Genomic DNA, 11,084 nt, shown 5'->3' with positions numbered 1-11,084 from the left:
CGATCGAACACTAGTTCTCGGACACGACTACACCCGAAGGAATACCCTGTTTGCTTCAATGAAGGATTTGTCATCAGATAATCACGCTTAAACCGTTCGAGCAGCTTATTTAATATTTTTTTAAGTATGAATAAATATTACGGATAATTGTTCAATGTGAATGGGAAATCCACCAAAAATCGGACTGATATGCGATTAGGTCAAAGTGTGAATCATAAAACATACAATAAGCCACTCGAAATGGTTTTCCAGCCATTTTTGACATTGATATTTTTCTACTGGAACTATGGTTTAACGTTATACTACTTAAAACAAACTAAGAACATCACAACAAGTTACTAATACTGATTATAATGATAAAATCACTTATATCGGAATGTCGCTGTGAGGTCCAGATGATAGTGCCATTTTAGTCAAAGTAGATACTGAGCGGCGTGGGAAGCTTGCAGTTTCGCTGTTCACATCAGAGAACAACTTTCGGAAGCTGAAAATAACATTCAATGAAAAAGAAATTATATATATTTCTGTTAGGTAGAAGTTTTATTTTGCTTTACGTTATGGCTATGACGTTCATGCTACGCAAGGGAGTCCATAGAAGATTTTTGAAAAATGATGAAAACAATAGGTGGATCATAGGCGTCGCAAAATGATAAGAATGATCATGTATGAATAATGCACATTATTGCACATAAAGCGGCAAAAATCACTATTATAAAGCTAACTAATAATAATAATCAGGGCTAGTAGCGACTAAGAGTCCTCAAAACATTAATTTTAAAGACCTCATGCCTGAAAAAAGTCCAAAAAGGGACCAAACTGGGACAAAGGAAACAAAAAGAACAAAATGGAATCAGAAGAAAAGAACTTTTATTAGGATTTATCAGAGAATCCTACCGGACATTTCACTAATTTATCGATGACTTTCTGGAAGATTCTCTTATTAATTCCCTGAAATAATCTTTGAATGATTTTTAGGCAATTGGAGAAACGCTATAATTCTTGAAGGAATCCATATAAAAATTACTGCAAGAATAACCGAAAAAATCAGACTCCTGGAGAAATTTTCGTGTGGCTTCCTGTAAAAAATATCTAAACGGATTTATTCAAACACTCCGGAATGAATCTTGGTGGATTATCTTGGAAGACTCTTGTAGGAATCCTTGTGAGTTCTTCTTGAGTTACAATTGGACAAATCAGTAGAAGGGTTAGCAGTAAAATCTCTGGAAGAAATCCTGGAAGAGCATTGGGGAAAATACACAGGAATTTCATGGAGCGAATTCTGGAGAAATTTCTCTCTCTGGACGAATTCCTGAAAGAATTGGTGAAGGAATCTCTATAAAAATTTCTGGAGTGTTCTTAAAAGTATTCCAAAAGTTCAGTATTGCAATAAAAATCATTGGAAGAATTTCTGAAGCTTTTTCCGAGAAATCTGAGAAAAGTTCCTGCTATCGGAAGAACTCTAGCCTTTCTTAGAATATAGCTTGCTATACTTACAACTTGCGGATGCCGCTCTCGGAATGTTTCTTCCAGGGAGCATCGTCTGGTTCATATGGCAATGGACCCTGCACGGGCAAATCGTGGGTGGAGGAAGGACAGGATGTGTCGTTTTCGATATCAGCGGCATTCGGTTGTTTGCATACTAGGAGTTCCTGTTCCAAGTCATTCACCCTTAACTTCAGTTCGTTTCGTTCTGTCAGCACCTCCTTCAACTCCACCGTTGAAAATCGAGGCTTTTCGTCCTCCTTGACTATGTCTGTTAAATCTTCGTTTTCCTTCTCGGCTATGCCAAGCCGTTTTCGCAGCATAGTTATCTCATGTTGCTGATCTTGCAGCTGGGCGAGAAAATCGGCGCGTTCTTCGAATAGTGTTATCATCTGATTCTGCGATAGCTTTTGCCTTCTACGACATTCGCCCAACGAACTTTTCAGTCTTTCGATTTGAGACGACATGGCGGATATCTCAGACAGCTTCTCATGAAGTTCACGTTCCTTGAACTTTAGATCGCCGCTCTGTTCATTGATTTTTGTTTTTAGCTTGGAAATAGTAGATGAGTCACAGTTTGCACAAAACATTTGCGGTTGGTTTTCGACGTTTGGTGTGTCGGTTGGGTAACTTTTAGAAGACATAGTTTCAGTACTTTGGGCTTTGGCCAATCGTCGGTTTTCGTTTTGCAAACGACTTATAAGTTGTAACAAGTCACGTGTCTCGATGCGCCATTGTTCTTCAATTGCCTCCATTTCCTGGAAGAAAATAGGTGAAAATTTTGAGAATAATTGTTTATCAATTTGATGTTAGGAAATTTAAAATTCAAAACCTTAACGTTGATTTATTTGATAGGACTTTCACTGTAATCTTTTTGGGCTGCAAAACAATGAGTTTACAAACAGGAATGGGCGCACTTATCCCTCCGACTATCATCAGCTAGAGTAGTGATTCTCAACCCTGTAACCCTCTTCAATACTCTACCAACATCCCGGGGACCTCTGAAAATTCTTTACTTCGAGATCAATGTTTAACCTTTACTACAGACAAACAGACGTTCAGCAGCGAATCTGGCTTTTTTTTAGTCTGAATCGCTGCTGAAAAGTAATTTCTTTGCCTATCTTGATGCATGGGAAATTCTTGCAAGGAATCGATCAAAAAAGCGCATTTTTTATGGCAGTACGCAGTTGAAAAGAAATGTCAGTTCAAACGGAAGTCGCTTTTTTTTATTTCTTTATTAGTATCATTCCAAACATCCTATTAATTTCTTGTATCGATGTTTTCTTTGTTAGACAACACTATCATCCTAATTTGGTAAAACAAATTTAAGATTTTATTAATATTTTGTTAACAACATATTACATTTCATTTGCCGTAGCAGTTCAGATTTTTTACAGGTGACTTGATTTCACCCGCTTATAAGAGAAAAAAAAACATGTTTTCAATTTACTTAACCTAAATATATATACACGCATTAATCGTGGCAATAGAAGATTGTAACGATTTTTGCCTGAAATCCGCAAACAAACATTTTTGACATCCCTGAGGTAACTCAGATGTGAAAATATTGTATAATATTGGTCTCAAAATGCTGACTTGAGGAACACCAGCTCTTACATGAAGTCTTTCAGACCTGGAGTTCTGATAATTAACCTGAAGTGTACGATTTGACAGATAACTTTGAATTATTCTAACAATGTACCGTTTTGATTCATATTACGGACACTTAAGGCTTTAGTGAAGTATAACTCAGCATAGAATATATAAAATAAATCATTCTGAATGATTTCTCAGCGTTATCGAGCGTCAGAAACCCTTAACTTTCGAATGGTAGGTAAAGAATACGCATCCGCAACTTGAATAATTTTAAATAAATCGAAATGTGTGGCCTCTTCATGATTCTTATTCCGGACGCTCCCTCACTTTTGACAAATATTTCAGACACTTTGATTCGAATTCCGGACACCTCATGGAAATCATTATTAGAAAAGTCAAACCATCAGTTGAAGTCGTCAAGCCGCTAAAGAGACGTCTAAGGCAGTTGGACATTATAAGTTTGCATAGATTTCTATAGAAAAAGCTTATTAAGTGTCCGGAATAAAAAGCTGTCCGTAATATGATTCAAAACGGTGTGTTGGAAAATTGAAGTTTTTTAATTTTACGATCAAACCTTCATGCCAAACACTGTCGAATGCTTTTTCTATGTCTAGAAGAGCAAGACCAGCAGTATAGCCTTCAGATTTGTTGGAACGGATCAAATTTGTTACACGTAAAAGTTGATGAGTGGTCGAATGTCCATGGCAGAATCCAAACTGTTCATTGGCAAAAATTGAATTTTCGTTGATTTTTTTTACCAGTTTGTTTATTCAAAGGCTCACACGCCGAATAAAGCTTTACAGAGCCGATTATCATTTTCTACTATGGATAGAAGAAATAGAACTATTAACAATTTTATTTCTCGGTGAACCAAGTGTATCGTCCGATGATACAACGATCTCCATAAGATCAGCGTTTGGGGAACACTGATCTGCGCAAGCCTTTTTTGTTCCGCACTTTTCTCGTTAACCCGCCTCGATCGCCGTCGCTTGTGTGAAGCCCCATTGTGTTCGGTGGATTAGTGTGATGCATTGTCATCATCAGTCCAGTCGTCGTCGTCGTTCTGTTGTTTCGCTTCTTCACGAACGGGAGATGGTGATTGTTGTCGATTGTCGTTTATCGGAGGAAAATCATCCTGATTAAACAACTCGGATGCTGTTGATGTTTGCAGTGATTTATTTGTTAGTTCTGGGATTGAAGCTGGGCATTTTGTGCCAGGATGAGCCGGTAGTGCGCACCGTTGGCATGATTTAGGTTGGTTTATATAAGAGACCATAGTAACTTCATTTTCTATTGAAATGAATGAAGGAATTTGGCGCAGTAAATTCATTCGTAGCACTCGCACTCCATTGGAAATTCCGGGGAAGTGATGCTTTTACTTCTCATTTCTGATAGAGATTACCTCTCCATACTTTAACATGTGGTTGGCCACGGTGACGTGACTCATCGACGGTGGGAGGTCGTGGACCCGAACCGTCACTGCATCGCAGTTCACATAAACCGGAATTCGAAACTTTGTATTGTCACAATCACAAAGCATAGTCCGCTTCCAATTGTGCTCTAATTGGTAGCGCTCGACAATCTCCTTAGATCTCATCTCAATGAGCACACAGTTGCGTGTGTGATGCAACTGTATGCTCTTAATGTCCGTATACTGGAGTTTTAATTCTTTCTCCAAGAATTGTTGCACCTTTGCCACATCAGGGCGAACTGTAGTGTCCTCACAGTTCTACCATTAAAGTATTTTATCGCGCACCGGACATTTTAAACGAACAGCGAACGAAGCGAGAGGCAAAGCAATACGTCAGACGCGAACGATGGCTGGCAGGTAACTGAATTTTCGTTGATGTGGGCCATCATTCTGTTCAAAATGACCTTTCCAAAAAGTTTAGAAATGGAGGAAAGCAAACTGATTGGACGATAGCTAGAAGCTTCTGCAGGATTTTTGTCTGGTTTTAAAATTGGTACAACCTTAGCATTTTTCCATTGGTCAGGAAAATATGCTCATTGAAAACATTTGTTAAATATATCAACTAAAAATTAAAAGCTACTTTCTGGAAGTTTCTTGATGAGGATGTAGAAAATTCCATCATCGCCAGGAGCTTTTATATTTTTGAATTTTTAATAATAGTTTTTTTTTCTATTTATTAACGAGATTTTTAGCCCTGGGCTAGTTCATCTCGGGACCAACGGCTTTACTTCCCTTCCGAAGGAAGTCGTCACTGAAATTTTTAGTGACTATCTCGGGGATGGGATTCGATCCCAGGTCCTCGGCGTGAGAGGCGTGTGTTCTAACCACTACACCAGGTCCGCCCCCATTTTAATAATAGTTCTCACTTCTTCTAAATCAGTCTCTCAGGAATTTTCGAAAACGTTCTCTTGATTGAGAATATTTTCGATGTCATGAGTAACTTGATTTTCAATTGGACTAGTAAGTCCTAAATTAAAATTGTGCGCGCTTTCAACCTGCATAGCAAGTTTTTGAGCTTTTTCGCAATTAGTTAGTAATAATTTGTTTTCCTCTTTCAATGCCGGTATTGGTTTCAGAGGGTTTTTCAAATTTTTAGATAATTTCTAAAAGGGCTTAGAGCCAGAGTCCAATTAAGAAATTTTATTTTCAAAATTTTAGTTTCTTAATTGTGAAAAACGTTTTTTGATTTCTTTCTGCAAATCTTGCCATATAATTTTCATAACAGGATCGCGAGTGCCCGTTTTTAAGACGGATCAAGAGTTTAAGATAATCGTCTATAGTCACGGATTCACATTTTGGAGTTACAATGCTCCTGGCTTCAACAATGAAATTTGTTAAAGTTTCAAGAACATTGTCAATATCAAGTTTAGTTTGTAAAGAAATGTTAACATCAAGATTAAAACAATCCATTGGAATTTATGAATGACTTTCCAAGGTTTTCGTCAAAAAACTTAACATTCAAAATTTTTTGACAGCTTTTTTCGGATAAGGAATATTAGATTTTTTTTCTGTTTCTGTTCGGGATGAACCACTGCGACCAGTTTTCTTTGATCTTTTGTGGTATACCCGTGTCCTTTGTTTAGTGCATGTCGTTCTACTCCATTACTATTGAGAAATAATGAAGTAGTCATTTTTTATACAAATATCATTCTTTACTATTTTGCATAGAGCCTCTTTAGAAAAAGATACCGCTATTTATACCTTTTGGAGAAAACAGTTTGTCACCATTAAACTCTCAAAAGCGCGCCCCTTAATCAGGTTCGGCCACTAAGCTGGTTGAATGATACTGATTTTGCCCATGCATCGGTACTCTAGCGTATCGAATTATTGCTTCTACTTATAAGGTTCAAAGTCGTTTGTTGAAACTGTGAACAGGTTTCATCCCATGAAACATTTAGATTCCTTGAAACAAAAAGCTTATTTTAGAAGTTAAGAGGTCTGCTACTGGGGGCTCAGATAGCCGTAGCGGTAAACGCGCAGCTATTCAGCAGGACCAAGCTGAGGGTCGTGGGTTCGAATCCCACCGGTCAAGGATCTTTTCGTGTTGGAAATTTTCTCGACTTCCCAGGGCATAGAGTATCTTCGTACCTGCTACACGATATACGCATGCAAAAATGGTCATTGGCACAGTAAGCTCTCAGTTAATAACTGTGGAAGTGCTAATAAAAAAAACACTAAGCTGAGAAGCAGGCTTTGTCCCAGTGGGGACGTGATGCCAGAAAGAAGAAGAAGAAGGTCTGCTACTCCACTGATTCGGAATCGTTCCCCTCCTAGATATCGAAAGATAAACTCTTGAACTCGGAAAGAATTTGTCTCATGACTTGAAACCAACCTCAGATGCTGATTGAGCCATTTTTTCACTTCGACCTCCTCATTATCTAGCGTTAGCGTTAGCGTAGTTACGGTATACTTCGTAGATTGGATACTAGCAACATTCATGTTTCTTTTTAATAATCTCATTGTTCGGTCCAAAAATCAAATTGAGAACCACTGTTGATCTCTTTAGATCACTTTGGATCTAGCTCCCGCTCGCGATAAGAGCTATCGGGTCTCGCTTCCCGAGATCCACCCGAAAGCGGGTCTAATGTTTGTGTTACCAATAAAATCAGTTTGCACCAACTTTCAAACAGACAAGTTGTGTCTCCCTGTCGGTCCGCGAAATAAAGTTGTTGAGTCCCAGTACGCCGCATTGTGATTACTTCCTTAGTGAGAAAGGTCAGTGATCGGAGGTCGGGGTCAAGGACCTCGGGAAGACCCGTGTTTTGGGCGGACCACCTCGTTACAGTCCACTCCCAAGGTTCGCGCCAAAACATATGGTCCTTCGAACCGGATACGACCGGTGAGACTAAGGGGCGATCCATTAATTACTATCGTAGTGCAAGTGGCGGTTAATCTGAGCCCGTCGTGAAAGCCGTTGATTGGCAATAAAAAGTGCAACAATCACGCTCCTATCGCGAAGAGAAAAACCATTCCGCAGAGCCGGGATAGGGTTTGAACAAAAGTGCTACTGTTGTGTTGTGTACGAATTCAAACTCGCGCCATCGAAACGGCTACGCGTTCCCTGTGTTGGGATAGAACGTAGAAAGAAAGTGAATTGTGTGCAAACCCCGTCGCCTAAACGGCCAGCCTATCCAACGCAGCAGCAAAGATAGAGAAAAAAGATTACCGCGTGTGTGATATCGTCGGCATTGTATCGCCGTTGTTCGATCTCCTCGACGGTGGAGTACAGTAATCCCCCCAGTAGTGCGTTCAAGTGGGGCTGCTGTTCGGCGAATTAGTTCGCGAAGTTCGGCCGACGGCGATTATTTGAATTGCTACGGAGTGTCCGACGGCACACATCGACGGGGGCCACCTACGGACGGGTGGAAACACACCAAGCGAGGAGCGAGTTGACGACGATCATTGGCGAGTCGTCGGTGCAGGCCAGCGGCGAGGAGAAAGCTACGGAATCATCCCGATTGCCGTCAGGGAAGTACTTGCATGGTTTTTGGGGTGGTTGGGTTGCATGAAAGTTCGAGTAAATGAGTGGAAAATTCAATAAAAATTGAAATTCGCTTGAGCGTTTTCATTTCTGGGTTTGTGGCTTGGTTGGGTTGGATTGCCCTTGGAACTAGTGCTTGGCCCTTTCTCTGGTTCCAAAATTGCTGTCTTTGTCATCGATTCATTCTGTCGCTTGTCAATTCGCTGGCTTTCGGTCGGTCGCGCGTGTCCGTTGAGTGATTCATCCCAGTAGCAGTGTCTGCGGTCGTGCGGCGCATGGCGAATACAGTGAAGAATAGTGAAGTGCAGTGATCAAAAACTCTTTTCACAGTACTGCTGGCCAGTGATAAGTGACACTCTCGGTGTGCGAAATTGCACCTGGACTTGTGCTGTGAACTGTGAATTGCCAACCGGCAAAAGTGACTATTTCCCAGCAGTATTGTGAAGTTGTGGGTTACAGAAGAATTCTGTGAAGATGGTGAAGCCTGAAGAGTTCAAGGAGCTGAAGAAGCAAGAGAAGCAGCTGATGGGGATCATCGCTGGGATCGCCCGGTTCGTCGAAAAATTCCAGAAGGGAAGGCATGAACCCCAAATCGACGTTCGCTTAGAGACCCTAGAGGAGGCCATCAAGCGGTTCTACAGCGTTCGGCGGAAGATCGAGCTGGCGTACGAGGACGAGGACGGCGCTGGGGAGAAGATCGCCGAGAATACCCGGGCAGAGCGAGAGAAGCGGGAACGGCAGTTCGAGGAGACCTTCGAAGCCGTGCAGGAGCAGTATTTTGAAGTGAAAACTGCCCTCATCCAGCTGCGTCCCAAGGTGGAGAACCCACGGCCAGCCGGAGGTAACAATGCGGCCGAAACGCAACCAGCGTCCCGCGTAAAGCTTCCGGAAATCAAGCTGCCGAGCTTCAGCGGAAGGATCCAGGATTGGACCAGCTTCCGAGACACATTCCGTAGTCTGATTCACAACAACCAGCAACTCGCAGATGTTGACAAGTTCACTTACCTGCGGTCCTCCACCTCGGGAGAAGCACTCCAGGAGTTGAACTCGGTGGAGTTGACCGGAGACAACTACGAGGTGGCTTGGAAGCTTCTAGAGAACAAATACGAGAACAAGAAGCTCATCGTCAAGGCCCTCCTGGACGCACTGTTCGCCGTTGAGCCGATGCGGAAAGAAAGCTGCGAGGCGCTGAACCACGTCATTAGCGAGTTCGACAAGAACCTTCTCATGTTGAACAAGATCGGCGAGCAGACGAAGGGCTGGTCGACGATTCTCGCCTACATGGTGTGTTCTTGCCTCGACTCGACCACTCTCCGTCACTGGGAGACGCACCACAATAGCAAAGACGTCCCCAAGTTCGAAGATCTGATGAAGTTCCTGAGGGATCAGTGCGCAGTGCTGCAGTCGATCGCCCCTGCGAAGGCCCCCGCTGGCGACAACAGCCGACATCGAGTGTCTACGACGCACACGTCATCCCAGTCGCAGCGGCGGTGTGAGTTCTGCGGGGATTCCTACCATATCCCGTTCAAATGCGGCAGACTGTCGAACATTACGGTGGCCCAGCGAGCGGTAGAAATCAACAAGAAGCGCCTCTGCCGGAACTGCCTGACCGCTGGTCACTTCGCTGAAGGATGCTCCAGAGGTTCGTGTACCCGCTGTGGACGAAAACACCACACCCTCCTTCATTTCGAAGGTTTTTCAAGCGGCGGTCGTCAACCGAAGCAGTCTGGTTCTGCCAATTCTCCCCCCTCCGGTACGCAAGCGCCGAACCGATCGAACCCAGCTCCAGCGGCAAGCCAGCAACAGTCACAACAGCAAAACCGTTCGAAACCTCAGGGTCAGACAAAGACATCCACTCAACCAGCCACACAAACACAACCCACACAAGCATACCCCGTGATTCGCTCACAAGACACTCACCCACCGCCCACCACCAACTCCCAACCTGCAATTTCCCTTAAATCGTCCCACAGCGGAGGCACAACGCGACAAGTGTTGATGTCAACCGCGATCGTGAAGGTGGTGGACCGTTTTGGCAACACTGCGTTGGCCAGAACCCTCCTCGACTCGTGCTCGGAGTTCTGCTACATGACCTGTAGCTTCTCCAGAAAGTTGAAGTTCCACGAACAGCGGAATTTCCTGCAGGTGCAGGGCATCGGCAACAGCAGCGTGACGTCGACGAAAGCGGTCGAAGCCATCATCGAAGCCCAAAGCCCATCGATTTCCTCGTTCGGGGAGCGCATGCAGTTCCACGTGTTGCCAAAAATTACTCAAACTCTTCCTCTCAAACCGGTACGCGTGGAGCTGTGCGAGATTCCCACCGAAGTGCTGCTAGCTGATCCCACCTTTGGCGAGCCCGGTCCCGTAGATATGATCATCGGTGCGGAGTTCTACTTCGACGTGCTGCGGGCCGGAAGAAGAAAGTTGTCGGAGAGCGGTCCCACGCTGCAGGAGACCGTCTTCGGCTGGGTCGTGTCCGGCAGAGTTCCGGAGACCACAAGCGTCATGCCCACGACAGCGAGCTACGTCAGCACGACCGTCGATCTGCAAGACCTGATCGCCAGATTCTGGGAGCTGAAGACGTGCCACGTGAACCGAACGCACTCGGTGGAAGAAACGGCCTGCGAGGAGATGTTCAACAAGTCAACGGTCCGTGATCAAGAAGGCAGGTTCGTAGTGACGCTGCCGAAGAAGAAGCACATGCTGGAACGCCTGGGAGAGTCCAGAAACATAGCCATGAAGCGGTTCATCGGCTTGGAGAGAAGGTTCATCATGAACGCCGAGTTGAAGGAGGCCTACAAGGAGTTCATCCATGAATTTCTGCTGATGGGCCACATGAAGGAAGTCGACGGAGAACAACCCACTGCCGATCCAGTGTATTACCTGCCGCATCACGCCGTGTTGCGGCCCGATAGCACGACAACCAAGCTGAGGGTCGTGTTCGACGCGTCGTGCAAAACCTCTACAGGGATTTCCCTCAACGACGCTCTGATGGTAGGACCGGTCGTCCAGAATGACCTGATCTCCACCATTCTCCGTTTCCGTCATCACCGT

General features: G+C 43.8%; 1 protein-coding gene across 1 annotated transcript in view; it reads right to left on the bottom strand.

The window, feature by feature from the left end:
* Positions 1 to 253: 253 nt before the first annotated feature.
* The window catches only part of LOC5576379 (RILP-like protein homolog), a 50,130-nt gene continuing 39,299 nt past the window's right edge, over positions 254 to 11,084 (bottom strand). The window contains exons 2-3 of the mRNA XM_021844023.1: positions 1,495 to 2,240; positions 254 to 484 (exon numbers count right to left, since the gene is read on the bottom strand). Coding sequence (XP_021699715.1) covers positions 367 to 484; positions 1,495 to 2,240 — 864 coding nt within the window. The 3' untranslated portion in view covers positions 254 to 366. The remainder of the gene's footprint in view (positions 485 to 1,494; positions 2,241 to 11,084) is intronic.

Source organism: Aedes aegypti, chromosome 2 (assembly GCF_002204515.2).
Source record: "Aedes aegypti strain LVP_AGWG chromosome 2, AaegL5.0 Primary Assembly, whole genome shotgun sequence".
In the NCBI taxonomy this organism is placed as follows: Eukaryota; Metazoa; Arthropoda; class Insecta; order Diptera; family Culicidae; genus Aedes; species Aedes aegypti.
This window is presented reverse-complemented; position numbering and strand designations above follow the sequence as displayed.